The sequence below is a fragment of the Mugil cephalus genome, chromosome 3 (genome assembly GCF_022458985.1).
Source record: "Mugil cephalus isolate CIBA_MC_2020 chromosome 3, CIBA_Mcephalus_1.1, whole genome shotgun sequence".
NCBI lineage: Eukaryota > Metazoa > Chordata > Actinopteri > Mugiliformes > Mugilidae > Mugil > Mugil cephalus.
This window is the reverse complement of record NC_061772.1, coordinates 732,806-750,821: the sequence shown is the minus strand read 5'-3', so window position 1 is coordinate 750,821 and position 18,016 is coordinate 732,806. Positions and strand designations below refer to the sequence as shown.

General features: G+C 40.5%; 1 protein-coding gene across 2 annotated transcripts in view; it reads right to left on the bottom strand.

Moving 5' to 3' along the window:
* The window catches only part of adamts18 (ADAM metallopeptidase with thrombospondin type 1 motif, 18), a 70,295-nt gene that overhangs the window by 9,526 nt on the left and 42,753 nt on the right, over positions 1-18,016 (bottom strand). For both annotated transcript variants that reach the window (XM_047579716.1, XM_047579717.1), the window contains exons 13-18: positions 16,620-16,792; positions 15,291-15,421; positions 13,252-13,375; positions 12,751-12,995; positions 2,362-2,482; positions 1,604-1,730 (exon numbers count right to left, since the gene is read on the bottom strand). In XM_047579716.1, coding sequence (XP_047435672.1) covers positions 1,604-1,730; positions 2,362-2,482; positions 12,751-12,995; positions 13,252-13,375; positions 15,291-15,421; positions 16,620-16,792 — 921 coding nt within the window. The remainder of the gene's footprint in view (positions 1-1,603; positions 1,731-2,361; positions 2,483-12,750; positions 12,996-13,251; positions 13,376-15,290; positions 15,422-16,619; positions 16,793-18,016) is intronic.

The window sequence follows — 18,016 nt, the reverse complement described above, 5'->3', positions numbered from 1 at the left end:
TTTCATGCTGCTCACTCGACTGGCCATAAACTGGGTTGCACAGAACCAACTGAGAAAAAAATGTCAGCTACTGTACAACATCCATGGCTGTCAAGTTGCTTTCTTTCAGTGAATGGACAATCATACTGGTATTATTTATCTGGACTATTCCACTTTATTCACTTAAACACAAAGAGTTGGTTGTGACACTCCACAAGACTCATTAATACCCTTTGCCAAGGCGTAAGAATGTCTGATATTAGGTGCAGGAAATGTGCCTTCGAGTGTAGGAAACTCAATGAGGAACAGCGGCTGTATGTTGGAGGTGTCATGATAGCTGTCTGGCTTGACACAGGAGAAAGATCAGCCTGGACTTGTTGTAGAATGGTAAATGTGACATCATTAACATCAGACACAAAGAGCTTTAAATCCTTTTTCACCTCACAGTGTAGAACTGAACACATTATTTAAACAAAAATGTCTTGGCTTTGTGCTTGTGCGTGTGTGTGTATACTCTCTTTGAACCTAAGACATGGCTCCCTTACTGCTCTTTGGGGCAGTGCTGTACACTAACTCCAGTTGCTTCAGCCAAAGGCCTACACATTTCAGGAGAAAGGCCATTTATTCAGCGCTATGTCAACTTGTTAGTTCAATGCAATGTTTCCTGGTTTCCTGCTTGCTGCATTAATGCCTGGATGGACAGTCTCTTTTAAAATTACATACAGTGTCTTGACAAGGAAGATAAAACATAGCCATGATATTGCTACGAAAAAATTGACAAAACTCTGAGTTGAGAATATATTGTATGAGAGGTTCATCATTTCAAGGTGGATTTGATGTGTTTTTCCTTTGCTTAAATTTGACTCTTTTCGTTTTTCCCTCTATTTCTTGTATTGTTCTCTTCTCTCCTGTTTCTTGCTGTTGTAAATTGTTTGCAAAAGCAAATGCCTATTTAAAACCTGGAAACCTCTTACTTCTATTGACCTAAAAGTTATTGAAAAAGACCAGTGGCAGGGGTGTGAAAGTCTTGCCAAAGATCACAATATGAATTTTCTCAGAAAAAATAAGTATAAATATATCACTAAATAAATCACTGTATAAAAACAAGACATTTTTCCATTTGACAGTACAATATTGCATGAATACGGGCTCATCCACTGCTTAAGACTCGTGAATGCCAAGACAGTTCTGAATAAATGAAATAGTCATCTGAATGCAAACACTGCAAAGCAATAATTAAAGAGATGCAGAAGACTTTGATGTGTTTTCTCAAAAAAGGAAAATGGGAAAAAATGGGAAAAATTATAGAGTGGGCCGAGAAGAGGAGAGGACTGAAAGAGGAGAAGAATACAGGGTTAACAGAGTGGTTGCTGGCCACAGCAAATGGACCGCAGGCAATCTCTAGACTGCGCAGCCACAGTGTGTGTGTGTGTGTGTGTGTGTGTGTGTGTGTGTGTGTGTGTGTGTGTGTGTGTGTGTGTGAGTGTGTGCGTGTGTGCGTGTGTACACCTATAATAAAATTAGTGACTAAGGCTCCTGAAAATTTGGCAACATAAAGATACATGCCACGTATCCCACAGGGAACTGTCCACAAAGAAATGTTCTCACATGCATCAGCACTTACTATGCAGGACAGGACTGTGTGTTGCAGAGATGGGAGCCCAATATTGGCCTGGTGCTGGGATTACACATAGTGGAGTTGACCTGAACCTTCTGGTCCTGCAGGCAGACAGCCTTGGTTGAGATACGACCTAAGAGAGACACGAAGATAGAAAGAGGGGGTTAATGTAGATTTTGCAAGGATCTTCTGAAAAGGCCAGTTTTGTCATAGCCATAGCTACTGCGTGCCTTCTGGCATCCTGTTAAGACAAGGTGAGTGGTCCTACAGTCAGTACATACAGAACACACAGCCATCCTCTGACAAGTCAGCAGAGAAGTTGCTCTGAGTCTTTTGGGACCAGCAGAGTCTAAATTCCTCAGATAAAAGTAGAAGAGAGGCGTGCATGTTACAAAAACACATTCACACAGAAACATACATGCAGAACAATTTAACAGATACACACATTTTATTATTATGTGTACACATTTCTTCCTGTCTTTCATTGTTATTGATTGTTTCGTCTTAGTGGCAGTTGCCATGCTTTCCATTCTCCCATGGCACTTACAAAGTTTACTAGGGAACATTTACTAAGTTCTGTAGTAGCTGAGCTAAACAACAGTGATCATGTTGACATACATAATACACTACTATAAAGTAAGGATAACAAAGCTAAAGCTAAAATGTTAGCATGGACAATTTAGCAAAAGGGTCACATACACAGAAATCTTCTTGTACTATCCGTCATTGTGTACACTTAAACATCCAAATATGAACAGACTCACCTCCAGCACAGGAAGCAGAGCAGTTGGAGCGGACCACACCCCAGTTGTGGTTGGGTTTCCTTTCAGTGCGAGGCACAGTGTACTCCCACACCACACCCAGGTTTTTTCCCTGCAGAAGTATCTGTCAGACAAAAAAAAAGAAAGAAAGAAAAAAAAAGTTATCAGATATCAAGAAGATATCAGCTGTGTGAATGTAGATTGTCATTCATTTTTGAAAACACATCTTCATCAGGTTTTCTAATTTTCAAACTTTGCTCTTCACTTTACATTTTGCATGCTTCCCTTTGGCTATATTATTAGGAAATACTACAATAAATTTCCATTGCTATGTAGCTCAAACTCACACTCAGCTATATTTATCCATGAAACCAGATTAAACAAATCAGCTGGTGAACTCCAGGCATGCCTTAAAAATGTAAAGGCCTAAACACCTCAGAGATTTATTATTTAATCATACAGTTTTTCTGGATGGCATTACCTTGGCCTCCAGTACTACTGTGGGAAACTGTTGGTGTTATATTTGACAAAGATATGTCCTTTAATGTCCAGGGTGTACCCCACCTTTCGTCCAATGACAGCTGAGATAGGCTCCAGCCCCCCACGACTCCAGAGGACAAGCAGTTACAGAATATAAATGTCTTGACTGATAGAACCACCATGCCTGTACAAACACACGCAGAAGGGTGACTCACTGCATTACACTAAAAAGACCAATGACTACATGGTGGCCTAACTCGGCCATTCCCTGAAGTTGCTGGGCCTACCACCCACTAACAACGTTCTGGAAACATTAAGGGGCACTTTACTCCATCTCTCATCCAGCTGGCTCAGCACACAGTTATAAGTGGACAGGACAGTACACATATATATGAGGGACTATTTCTGTTTTATTTTGAGGGCTAGTTCTTTTTTACCACATCGTTTATACCACCTGGTAATTTTGAGTTACTTTTTACTGTACAGAAGATTTATTTGGAAATTCAAGTCAAGCAGAGGCTAATGGATGAATGAAAGCAGACATACACATAAAAGGAGAAGCATCATATTTAAATTAGTGTGACTGGCACAGGTGAATTCACATGTAATTCACGTGCAGAGGTTTTCAGAATGAAGGAGACACATGACAATAAAGGCGCAGGGACAATAGGTAGTTAGTTAATGGCACCCACTGTTCATAGAAGCCAGTAACCCAGTCTTTTACTCATACCTGAAATGTGAGTGTGCAGGTATTATTAGTAGGAGTTTACATTCGTTGTGTCTCACACAGTCCAAGGATATGATTATCTGCAATGGCCATCCCAAATAAACATCAATAAATCTTCTTAGAAGTCATTTTAATAAAACATCCTGACAACTTCAGAACTTGTCTGAAGATCATCAGTTATTATGATTGTAACACCAATTTCAGAACAAAAATAGATTACAAATTCAACTGGGAACTCTTAAAAGACCTACACTCAAACAGACTTGTCTTTTATAAAGCAGCAAAAGTTAAGCTTGCATGCCATAACCTGCTATGCCTAATCTGCACTTAAAGTTATATTAATTTTAAAGGGAATCTAAGTGCAGACACAAGTTTTGCTTTGAGTTTGTTCGCCACCATTCCCTGATAATATCACCAAAAATCAAAGCGTAATATATGGTCTTCTTCTTGTTTTGTCTTGCGGCCCTCTTCCTGTGTCTTTTCCTGTTTGTGGAATGTGTACAAAGTTTAAAGGAACTAAGAAGAAGTTATTTATCGGATGTCAGATCGTAAAACTAACTAGACATAAGGAGATAAGTTTTCTTTGTGAATGGGGGTTCTTGGGGATGAGAACCATATATAAGGGGACTCTTGGAGCTGAACGAGAAAGGGGATTCAACGATTGGCCAAAAGCTCTCTCGGATTTGGCAAGAGTTTGACACTGTTCTTTCTTGTAATAAACCTTTTTAAATGCAAGAGAAGACTTGTCAGCAGTGATCACTTCTTTCTTCAGCACATCAATATACAGCAAAAGCTTAAAGCAGGCTAATAATGCATTGTCCTTTAGAGGGAATGTTTGCAAAGTTTATCTTATCATCATCAGTGGATGGGAAACTGGTGGCAGGATGTGAGAGTGGTCAAATAAAGGTAGAGAAAAGCCTAAAGCTCAAAAGTGAACATCCCCACAGTCATATTCTATAAGAGTACTTTCTTCCCATCAACCACACCCTTGACAAAAATTGTGGCATTCTCGAAACCCACATCCTCCCTTCTGCACGTGCACTGTTGTGTTGATGTTGGAACTGGATGTTTCAACAAGATAATGCTCCTTGCCACACATCTAGGGCCAGTAGAACTTGGCTACAGGATCACAGTATCCAGATTTTAGGTCAATCCCCAGATATGAACCCCTTTGAAAATCTGTGGTGGATTATCAAATTGTCTGTTTCAAAGCGTAAACCAAAGAATTTAGAAGAATTGAAAGTAGTTATTCGAATGAGAAAGAGAATGGGACAAGATTACCCATCAACAGTGTGAGAGGCTCGTGGGGAACATGCCAGCCAGGATTAGAGCTCTACTGCTGCTGATGGCAGGAGTACTAAATATTAATTTGATGATGTGATGGTTTATTTATTTTTTGTTCAGTATTAACACATTCTCTGTTATTTGTTGATTTTGATATTGACAATGTTGAGAAATATTGAAACTCAAGAATTTAGCTTTGTTAGTTTTTCTTGTAAACAAACAAAATAAATATAATTTGTATCTGTTTGTGTCTGTCTAATGCGGCCACACCTTTTGAAACAGAAAACAATATTTTTCCACAAATATTTCATGATAATATTGTGATATTGTGTAAACAGACACACATACTGAGGCTTTTTAAATAATTGATCAGTCTTTCCTAAGCCTTGCAAAATGTCAAATACACCCAACCAACCACAGAGTTATCATTGTCTTACCATTCCAGGACTCTTTCAAACAGTAATTTCAAACATATCCCAACATGCCCCTTCTGCATTTTTTATTTTTTTTTATCTAGAACAACTGCAGTCTCTGACAGACATGTGAATCAGTAAAACAAAAGAGACAAAAGAAAATATCACATCTTACCTACTGCAAAACAAAATCCTAGCCTCTTGAAATCAGTCACAATAGCAATAATGATTTCATGCTTGTGACCACTTCAAAGGCACTGGACGTGTGACCTCTTTCATAGACAAAGAAACTAAAATCAGAAGCAAAACACCACCTTGATTTAGTCACAACAAGACACGAAAATCTACTAAAAATGAACAATTCATTTGCAACACACATAGGGCCTGTTTAGACCTTGCAATAAGATCCAATTTAGGTGCCAGGATAAAAGACAGGTGTGACCACCCCCCAGATGCATTGAGATCACATTTGAGCACATTTAGAGGGGGTCTGGTTCACATGTGCCCACATGTGTCTGCATTCCTTTGGTAGTGTGAACGTAATGCGTCCTGAGTCACATTAGAAATAAAGACCTCCTGCATCAGCTGTATGATAATCAATAAATAATAACTCAGTCATAAAACTGTGTTGTTGTCGGTTCTGGAGCGGCACTCCAGATTTAAATTTCTTTAAATTGTGTGACTGATGTCAGTATATCTTCCAATAGTGCAACAGCAGATCACAGTCTTCTGTTGCTGAGTGTCATAGTTTTCACAGCCCAGAAACCACAATCCTTATCAAGTCTGCAGAGATGATGATGACTGACATATGTGGCGGATGCAAATTTCAGTCTCACAATGTTTGGCCCTTGACAGGGCATGAACTTGCATTGCCAAAGGACAAGAATGTCAATTTAGGAGGGAGTAATCCCCTCTGCTTCCACTGAGATCTCCGGAAGCAGCCATATGTCATGTCTGTGTCCCTGTGCCAGTTACATAAAATGTGCGAAAAACACCAAGATCTGCACCTTCATTTAGCTCCTTTCTTTTTCAGTGCCCTGGCCTTAACTTCTCACATCCAAAGAATTCAATTGCAGAATTCTTAATCTCTTAATCCCCTCTCATCTCTCTCTCTTTCAATCATTCTTTCTCTCTCAACCTCTTTCTCCTACTTGTAATTACAGGACATACTTATAGAGATTATGCTTGTGTCATCTGCAGATCAGCTGCATGCTACCACTGAGTACTCTGCATGACTGGGGCACACAGACACAACAGAAGTATGATGAGACTTAGTAAAAACCTTTCTTTAAAGGATAGTGTCGGGTTATTACAAGATGGGTGCTATTTGTGTAGGTTTAGCCATTGTTTCTGTTGGCTCAGGTAACACAATGTTCAGCCAAATTAATCCGCGAGTTCACATCCACAACAAGGGTAGTGCAAAAACACTAGTCATCACACACACAAGTTAAGACCATTAGCAGGTTTTAAAAATGACTTGATTTTGAGGTGAAACTTAAAGTTGGTGAAATGGCTGAAATGGCTGTTGTGCCAAGTGTTAAATTTGTTTTTCAGGAGCTGGGCTTGGCCCCTTAGTTCCAGTGAAAGGTATGCTTCACCATACCAAGAGATTTTGGTGTGGGAACAGTTTGGGGATGACCCTTTCCTGTTCCAACAAGACTACACCAGTTCACAAAGCATGTTCTATGAAGACATGGATGAGCGAGTTTGGTGAAGAAGAACTTGATTGGCCTGCACAGAGTCCTGGAGCAGAAGGACGTTTGTTCACCGAAGGGTTGAGAGCAGTATAATAATGAGTGTGTGCAGGCAACAGTGGAGATTGCCGGAGGTTTCTTGCAAGTTTGGGATTGCATTTCTGAAGTTGGAGTTTTAGATTTAGTCAGGATTAATGGTATCCTCACTGCTGAGAAATACAGGCAGATACTTATCCATCATGCAGTACCATCAGGGAGGCATATAATTTGCTCAAAATGTATTCTGCAGCATGACAAAAACCCCAAACATACAGCCAAGATCATTAAGAACTAATTATACTAAGTGTAAAGAAAAACAAGAAGTCCTGGAAGTGATGGCATGGCCCCCACAGAGCCCTGATCTCAACATCATCAAGTCTGTCTTGGATTACATGAAGAGACAGAAGGATTTGAGGAAGCCAACATCCACAAAAGATCCGTGGTTAGTTCTCCAAGATCTTTGAAACAACCTACCAGCCGAGTTCCTTCAAAAACTGTGTGCAAGTGTAGCTAGAAGAATTGATGCTGTCTTGAAGGCACCAGATATTGATTTGATTTAAATTTCTAAATTTCTCTTCTATTCATTCATTGCATTTTGTTGATTGATGGAAATATACTATAAACAATTAACGCTTTTTTTGAAAGCATTCTAAGTTTACAGCATTTTTTCACACCTGCCTTAAACTTTTGCATAGTACTGTACATTTCAGCAGCTACAGCTACAATATTCTTCAGGGTTATTTAACTGACATTTCCTTGTGTCTTACAAATACTTTGTGCCACTAATGTACTTGCTACGTCAACGCAGATTCAAAATTCACACTAAAAATTTCAACACACCCTTCTGGGACTTGATTAACACTATCAATACAAGAACTGTGACACCAGAAGTAACTCTGTATCTTGAAAATAACCCCCCACCCTTTGGAAATGAATACAAGAACCGAAAAAGTGCATTTTCTGCACATTCCGCCTGGTATGCATAAGCTATAAGCTTAATGTTTGCCTATATACTGTTGAATAAATGCTTTAAAATCTATTTGGGAATAATAAACACTATTAATAGAAGAACTGTTACACCTCAAAGTAACTCTGTATCTTGAAAATAATCCCCCATCGCTCTTAAAATAATAATAAATAACACAAAAAGAGTGTTTTTCGGCTGTTCCGCCCTTTGTATGCATTTACTATTCTTACAGTCTGCTTATACTAAAAGACTTAACTCATTTGGAATACTTGATAAGATTTTTATTTCAAATACAAAACAGTTAAATAATTTTTATTCAGTCACATTGACATGGAAAGAACTTGAGCTTGTCAGTCTTAAATAGCACCTCACATTTTCCTATATTATTCTGTCACTCCTGTCCAGATGCCAGCCTTTCAAGACTTTCATGGAATCTTGCATATTCCAGTGTGGTTCGGTCACTCCTCTTTTCCAGGTATGCAATGAGAGTATCTCCAAACTCCTGTGCTGTTTTCATCCTCCTCTTCCCACTGGGCAGGTTCACCTGGATTCTGAAGATAGGATCAACTTTTGGCAGAAGCATGGTACTTTCTCTGGCAAACTGAACCTCAAGCTTCATCCTCTGCAGCTCTGCATTGTTGTTCAGACGTTCATCCAAAAACAATTTCTCAACTTCCGCACTGTCAGTGAAGGGTCCACCTCTAGATTTTCAGTGTGTCTAACATGTATAGTATCTTCCTCTCCTTTCTTTGAGCCATTTCCTGTTTCTGGTCTGCCCCAATCTTGAATTTTGCCTTCATAAGTTTGCTCCAGTAGAGCTCAACCACTCTTTTTGAGTGGGCTGCTGCCTTGAAACTTCTAAAGGACGGAATCTGTCCATCTATAAGCTCCTGGCTCTTCTGTAAAATGATCAACGTACTGACTGCGTTCAGTTTGCCCAGCTTCTTCAGTCTGTAGTCCACTTTGCCACATTATCTCTCCATCACAATGTTATGCAAAGAGGTGTCATAAATATTACCAGCCTGTTCACTGACAGGGTAGTCCATTGGGAAAGTCTCCTCATCAATCCCTTAGTCCCTCCTCTGCCTGGACAGGACAGTCTGCAGGTCGGGCTGTTTGATTTCGGTCAGCTTCTTCACTTCATCCAAGTGTTCGGCAGCCACGTCTGACACTGAGTTCAGGACCTCCTCTGTGTAGGTCTTCTTTACAGCACTGAAAAGCTTGTAAGACACTACAGGTGTTGTGAACATAGTGTAGTTGTCACTGATTGGCTGGTCTAAGCCTGTATGCAGTCCCTTGTAGAACTCCCCGAGCTGAGTATGGGTAGCATCTTTCTCTATGGTTCTGGAATAGAAGGGCTCCACCAAGTGCACACCCAGGCAGGCAAACACCACGAGAACCACTTTGAGGTAGGGAAGCCCTCAGGTAGGGAAGCCCTCACATCACTTCTCTAATGAGAAGTGATGTGAGGGTTCTGGCTGACCCTGTAGCGGTTCCAGGGTTTGTGGGCATACTCAGGAGCCACCAACTTAAGGCACATGTCCAGTGCCTGTCCAGCCACACTGCCATTCTTGCTGTCCACATCCAGATCCACCATGAAACTCTGTAGCACTCGCTCCATCTTCATATCAGCCTCCACCAACTGCATCCCCTTATTCATGGCACTGCTGAAGCCCAGTGTAGTGTGGGTGCCACAAAAGATCTGCCCTGCTGGTGTTTCATTCTACCCTTCTCCTTCTCCTCCTCAAGCTTTTCCACAACTGGACACAGACTTTGGGCCTCAATTTGCTGCAGAGCTGCCCTTATGCTTCTAGTACTTGGCGCTGTATCTTTGTCAAAGATCTCATCACATTCCCCAGCACTTTTCCAGTTTCGTCCAAACATAGTGTTGCCACTTCAGTCACAGCTGAGCTCACCTCACTGATAGACAGTCCCTTTCCTGATATATTGGCTATAGTTGTATAGAACTCATCCCGGACTTTTCTCTCGGAAAATCGTATGTGTTGAAACTCTTGTGGCAGTGGATCTTCATCCATGTACATTTCAGCAACATATGTGGAGATTTTTTTTTTCCCTTCCCTTGGGTTCTGCTCACACCTCACTCTCTTCACTCTCCTTTTGAAGCTGTTTGTCAGTCTCAGACGTCTGTCTCAGTCGCTTTGAGGGTGTGCCCTCTTTCTCTTCATTGCTGCTGCAGCTGGATACCTCACAAGCTTCAGTCAAGATATCTGTGATCTGTGGTCCAGAGTTTGATATGAGAACTGTTGGTCTCTCTTCCTCTGGTACTCTTCACTCCTCTCCCTCAACCTTTGGGCTCGCATCATGCTATGGTACCAGATAGGGTCCACACCTTTGGAACAGAACATCCTTTGCTCTGTCTTCTGGTCTTCATAGTATTGTGCTCCATCTCACTCATGCTTATACACCACTCTTTCTCCAGTGATTGCTGTTGTATAGGGTCATGGGCAAATACATCAAAGAGCTCAGACTTTCTATGAAATAACTTTTTGTATTGTTGGACAGCCAGTGAGTCTTCTTTCCATGTCTGTCCATACCTCTTTCTGCCCTCACTGAACTGTTTCCAGATCCTCTCTACCTTCCTCTGGATGGTGCTCAAGGAAACACAAAACACAGTGTCGTGGTAGTACTTGGCGTAGACCTGTTTTGCCACTTCCCGTGTTGCCATTGTTGTAGTCACTCTCTCATTGCCCATCTCCAGGTGGTACCGTATCATGACACTCTGCAGTTTGGGGAGTTTTGTGGGTGGTTGTAAGTTCTTGGAGGGAGGAGAGTCGATATCTGCATTATAAATGTTTCCGGTAGATCTAGACATGCGTCTGGGCTCTGTCATGCTTGATGATGTATGTCATCAGACTGATGTCACTTCTCTGAAAAAGAATATTCCAAATTAGATTAAGTTACAAGCTCTAGGTATAGGAGACTTAGGTGCTGTCTACTAATTTAGCTTAATGTAACAGTTAGCTAAGTACTGTGTAATAAAGTAAGCTGGCTAATTTGAGTAAAAACATGTCAAATCAAGTGTTGCATTAAGCTAGCTCGCTAGTTTTAGCTGTCAGGCAACTAACTGTAGCATTAAGCTAACCTGCTAGCTACTTTGAGGTGTCAAGGAACTAACTGCTAGCTAGACCGTTTGAGCTACATTGTTAACAGCTAGCAAGCTAAAAGTATGCCTAATATTGGATGGAACCTGGCACAAACCAAACTAAATTCTTATATAATTATGTTAAAAAGGAAAAAAAAAAAAAACATACCTGTGACAACTCTGTTTAACTGCTTGTCTGATGGTGTGTTGAATATGATCGTCTGCTTGGGGAGCAATGGTTTGCTTACAGTCAACCAGGAGCCACAATGCATTATGTAAATGTACTTACCCTAACCCTGTAACCCCATCTGACAGGTGAACCAAAGTGTTCTCTTAAGATTTTATTTTATTTTTAATGATGAAATGGGGGAACAGTGGAGAAAAAAACATGTCCGATTTAGTTTTTGGGTGGGGTGGGGGGTTTATTTCATGATTGATACCAACTCCCAGTACAAAATATCTCTCAAATGACCCAATGCATTATCCCCGAAGTGGGCATAATCATTTTCCAATTTTTTTTTTTTTTTTTTTTTTTTTTGGTCATTTATCATTTTGCTGACAAAGTTATGTGAGAAGAACATACCACAAATCCTACTGCCAGAATTAGTTTTGCTGTCAGGAGGATATGACTGTCCAGCATTACACTGTCTTTATTCAGGACAGGTTAAGACTTACACTCCCTCCCAAAGTCTGGTTTCTAACACACCACTGGTTACAAACATGAATAAAACAAATACATTAAAAAAAAATATCACCTCAAAGATCATCTGCTATACTTGCAGAATATCTCACTTGAAGCAATGGATTTTATACTTTTCATCACCTGTAAGGGCAGTTGACCATGGGTCCCGCAACTATGCCAGTGAATAGGTATACATACAGTACATGTCAACAAGTACATGTTTTTACATTGGAGCTGGTGGCTAAAACCCATCTAAATATTACAAAATTCTTGTTCAATATATTCGACATTTATTATGGTCTTACTGTGTCTGTGTATGTTTCAGTCATATTCTTATTGAAAGCATTGCTGTGATGGTATTTTGCTACTTCATTATTTCATGCATACAATGACAATAAAAAGATCTCTATTCTATTTTTTATCCTGTTTATAAACAAGGGGTTTGAGACTGATCCACAATGTGAAAGTGGTCTCAAGAGTTACAGTGTAACAACTTGCAAATTTGGAAAGAATAAAATAATGAAATGTATGCATGTCAGTTTGCATGTCAGCTGCACTTTCCTCTGTCATAAAGTTGATGGTTAAAGAAATAATTTCCCAAATTATAAAAGCTACTGAGTGAGTCTTGCATGATTGGTAGTTAAGTAATTTGTGTCAACAAAGCAAGGTAAAATTTTGAATTTCACTCTTTATATATTTTTAAAAATGTGCAGCAAGACTTGACTTGAGATTTGCAGGAAGCTCTAATTGATTAGAATCTACCCCATTGTGCACCTATTCCAGCACCATCACTAATCTAATCTATCAAACAAAACAATGAATTTGTCATTGAAGATGATTTTATGCAGCTACAAATGTAGCTGTTTTCCCTATTGCTCAAACTTCCTTTTTCATCTAAACCTCATCATGTCCAGGCATTAAAAAAAGATTTGCAGCAGTTCTGCCAAGGGCTCTGTCACCAGCAATTGCTATAAACGAATGTCATCCAGAAACAGCGGCTTACTTCAAACACCAGCGTCTCATTAGTAGGTCCAGCAGCATACAGAGTCTCAGGCTTGTTGAAAGAGCGCTGGTAGTCAAACACAGTCCCACCAAATTGGAACTTCCCTGGCCAGTCCACAGTCCAATCCCCGGTCAGATAGTAGTTCCTCTTCAGAGACCGGACGGCTAGGTAGCTGGTGGAGACTTCCATTTCCTGAATTCGAATGCTACGAGCGCCAGCTGGGATTGTTACCATGGAGTAATACTCTGAGGAAAAGAGAGGGAGACAGTCAAAGCTAAACATGATTGTGTATTTTTTTTTTTTTTTTTTTTGGTGTGTTTCATCTGATACAATGCACTTGACCTTTTCTTTGCAGTTAGTCCATTATGAAGATTAAATGCATGTTTCTGCTTCTGTCTGTTTTAATTTGTACCCCTGTGTGTTTATTTAAATGTCTTGCAGAAATGCTTACTGTATATCATTTAATATGTTCAGTCACACTATTAACAAAGGCTAGCTTACCATTAGCCCGGTGTTGAAGGGTGTACTGTCCCTTGATGAACTTGCAAGTAGAATTGTCTCCTTTACAGATGCCACAGGCATCAATAGAAGCCTGGGAACCCAGAATTTGGTCACAGCCCACTGCCTAAACACACAAAAACATGCTTAAACCCCATAAACACACTATTGTTTCAGTGGCTGAAAAATGCATATATAGGTTCAACATTTCCTAATAGAAAAATTTAAAAAACCCTTTAAGTGTTTGGTGACTTTACCATAACATAAAATTTTACTCCAATAATAATGATTAATTAATCTCAGGGGAGGGGTCAGACAAAGTGCGATTCATAGACCACAACATGCAGAGCTTAATCGAGCTATGCTCAAAATTCGACTTTCTGACTACAGTCCTTGTCCCAGTTTACATGCAGCGGAGAAAATCGAATAACTCTTCTCCTCTCCACATTAGGTGGTGATACATGTCTTTTCAGCGGGATAATACCTCATTAATACGGCCTGATTTCCGGGTGACCGGCAGACCGGCATTTCAAACAACAACCAGACGGATAATACTACATTTTTTAATCTCTTACGTAATGTTCGTGCTATTTCTGATGCAGGTAAGATCTGTGCTACCCTCAGACAGCTCCGTTTCTCTTTCTCTTCTTCTTCTTCTTCTTCTGTGATCGGCTTTCTCGGACGTGTTAGTTCCGGGGTCAAACGCCAGCGCAGCGATGGTGGAGCATTATCCGATTGAAAACTCCTACTCCAATCGCATTATCTGGGTGTCTCAATCGGATAAGGAGAACTTCGGAGTAACGTGTGTACATGCACTTAAGTTCTCCTGTTATAGTATAGTAGTATAGTAAATTAATTTTTTTTTTCACGTGCATGTAAACGCACTGAATGAAAAGGCACAAAACGAATTGCAGCACCTCGTCCGGACTAGGGAAACTAGGACACACTGAGTCAGTCCAAAGAGTCAACATGGAGTCACCTTCCCACAGAGTCACCACCTGCAGGAGATGGCATCTGGGTCGCCACCATGTCCTCTAAGAACGAAGCAGAGTTTGAGAACATGGACTCCTTATCCTTAGCAGAGGTCACTGAGGTAGTTAAGAAGCTGCCCAGTGGATAGGTATTGTTGGGCTGTCCAGGTTGACTCACCCATTCAATGTAACATGGAGGTCTGGGACAGTACCTGTGGAGTGGCAGAATGGGGTGTTGGTACACATTTTTAAAAACGGGGATCAGAGGGTGTGCTCTAACTATCAGGGTATCGCACTACTCAGCCTCTGCTGGTGTTCTGCTGGCTGGAAAGTGGTGGATTGCTAACCTCCTGGTTGGGGATGAGTCCCTGTCCCAAGCAAAGGAATTCGAGTATCTCAGGATGCGTGTTGGTAGTGTTGGTAAATGAAGCGAGAGATGGGCAGATGGTTTGGTGCAGCAGCTGCAGTAATGCTGGTGCTGTATCAAAGTATAATGGTAAAAAAAGGGCTGAGCTGTATGACAAAGCTTTCGATTTACCAGTCATGAACGGTGAACAGTGACCAAAAGAATGGCACTGCAGTTACAAGCAGCTGAAATGAAGTTCCTCCAAAGTGTGGCTGGGTTCAGCCTTAGAGATAGAGTGAGGTCAGACATTTAAAGGGAGTCCCTTTGCATCAAAAGGGGTACTGAGGAGATTCAGGCATCTGCCCCCTGGGCACCTCCCTTCGAGAGGCTTACTGAACACGGCCAGCCGGGAGGAGACAGTGCAAACCCAGAACTCACTGCAGGGATTATATATCACATCTGGCATGGGAAAGCCTCAGGATTCCTTTGGAGGAAGTGGAATGTTTTGCCGGGGAGAGGGACGTCTTGAGTTCCTTACTTAGCCTGTTGCTGGACCTCGGATACGTGGATGGAAATTAATGAATTAATGCATATTCAAGGTTTGAGAGGTTTGCATCTTCCTGATAACGTTGAAGGTCAAACAAGAAAGCTTTTGCTAAAAAAATTAAAAAAAAATTGGTCAAAGTTTAATTGCAGAGTAAAATCAGTCCCTAGAGACAAAGTACCTCGCACACTCCATCAATACAGACATCTCCTTTATGGTTAGAGCAGGAGGTGCCATCTCTGACCTTACTGGACATGGCAAAGAAGAAGTCAAAGTCCTCTGCAATGCAGTACAACTTACAAATGTCTTCATCTGCACAGAGAAAGATAAATTAGACAATTTATACAGAGTAACAGCAAAGGCAGCAAAATTGTGAATTTTTGATTTACTATCATTGTTCATGAGACCTAATCAGTTATAGAGGTTACTGTGGGTTGAGGGGAGGGGCAACTGTGGATTAGGCTTGTTCCAGTGCATCTCACAGATAACTGATCGTTTTGGGAATTTGGAGGCCAGGTCAACACCTTGTGCGTGTTTCTTGTGTTGTGCCTGGACCATTTCTCTGTGTGTGCCTGGGTCATGCTGCATCCTGCTGTGGATGGCTGTTGCCATGAAGGAGTGTCATTGCTTTGGGGTGGGGCCTCGTCTGGTTCAGGCAGATTGTACAAGTACCATCCACACAAATCAAGGTTCAAAAGTTTCCCAGTAATGTCACAATATGGTCAATATTATTTATTTCAATGGTTTTAATGTTACAGCTGAATCAATACACAGAATATAATGCTGCTGAGTTTGAACTGGAAAACTTGAGTATTCATGCAGAGCTACAGATTTATTATATAGTTCAGATCAGTTATCACAGACAAGTCTCAGCTGTCTTTGATTAAAATAAATGATGGTAAAGGTGGATTGACCCAAGGTCCCAGAAGGCAGTTCAGAATCGGTTCTTCACTATACCACCTTCCATTCATCAACTGCTTAAACAGGTCTGGGACGACAGCCAGACACACAGCTCTCCTTCTCTGCACTCTCTCTCCACTGCTCCATGTAACAAAGCTGGCCTTCAGCCTTTCATTTTAAATCTATCCTCACTGTGTCAAAGAGTGCAGGTTGTTACATGTCTCCAATGCACATTACACACAGTGATAGTTTCCTCCTGCTTTTTGGCCCTAATTATTGTGGCAGTAAATAGAGGGTGGCATTACAGAAAGACTTTATAAAAGAGCTTTGGAATAACAGAGTAAAATGGTGTGCAGACTACCACATAAAAGATAAGCAAATTAAGACAAGAAAAAGCTTGCCCTGAGCAATCTACATTTCTTTGTGTATTTAGCTGGCCTGGGGTCTCATAGAATGAGCGTTTTTGTGCCAAGAATACAATAAATCACTATTTGTCTTCATAATATTCAAGAAGTACTGTGTAGTAAAGATGAAAGAAATCTCAGAGCAAGTTATGCATTACTCAACAGAACTTGTACTTTTTGTGTTTTGAATCGACTGACTTTCTTACCGTCTACTTTGGTGTAAGGCTTCCATTTATAGTACCAGCCCCTGAAGGGCTTGCTGTTGTACTCAGCACACTGTTGGGCACGGTAATCCATGGCGTTGAGAGGGCACGGTCGAGTGTTACACAGCTGGTTGAGACGACTTGAGCCCAAGCAAAATCTACCATTGCTCTGTGGTCTAGGTTGAAGACAAGACAAGACAAGACAAGACAAGACAAGACAAGACAAGACAGTAAACAATGATAGTATGGACAAAGGAGATAGAGGAGTTTCATCTCAGCAGCACTGCTGACAAGTTTACTGTAGCTGTGTTTTGATCACAGTTTTTTGCAAAATAGAAGTGTTATTTCTGGAATTGAAAGGTGTTTTTGCCAATGAGCTGTAATTCTCATAAAGTCTTATCTCGCGATATCCCTTAATTCTCTTAAATTCTCATCATGGGACACTTCATTTTTTGAGGATGAAGAAAAATGAAAAATGAGAAAAATGTGTTTCCATTGCAGTTTTGCGATACACTTTTATGTTGATACGGCCAAAAAAAACACCCTATGAGAGCGTAAAACCGTTTTAGCAATATTTGAGAGGTCTTCCAAAATGTAGGCGTTTCCACTACCAGTTTTTATCATGATATTTAGGTTTTACCAATTTCTAGGGGTGATGGAAATGTAGTTGTAGTTATAGTCACTGCAGTTATAGCACATAATCAAGGATACTGGTGTAACTGTTCACAGAAGTGATAGCTGATCAGTGATCAAGCCCATGGAATTCTGAAAACCTAGATATCCAAAAGAAACTTGCAACAGCACATTTCAAGGTTTGAGATATATCAGGCAGTGATGGTTGTGCTGAGAAGTGGGCGAATAGCATACAATGAATGGACATTATGGCCCTGTTCAGACCTTGACATTAATATCCCTCCTGGGCAATTTGTGTGTTCTGTATCCGAATACACGCCTACATTTGGGTTAGCAGTAGAATACTACTAACAACTGTTCTTTCTATGGATCTGAACCTACCATTATATAAGAACCACAAACAGCTGTTTGTTGTGTGTGCATCCTGACTTGATGATGAATACATATTTTGGAACCAACCTCTCACCCAAAGCACACATCTTACGATTGCTACAGAATCCCACATCATTTATTCATACTGTTAGATGTGTGGTGTTTAGATTTATCTATTATTCAGTAAACAGAATATTTTAAAATGCCTCAATACTAATGAACAGATATCAGGTGTGCTTTTACCTTTTTCAGGCAATCATTTATAGTAGCTTTTGTGATTTGTCGATACACAAGAGACCCCTACTGAGGAGGTATTGTTTAACATAACCTTAGATGCATTCACATTACCAAAGAAATTTATGCTCAAAACAACATTTGGTGTGACCACCCTTTGC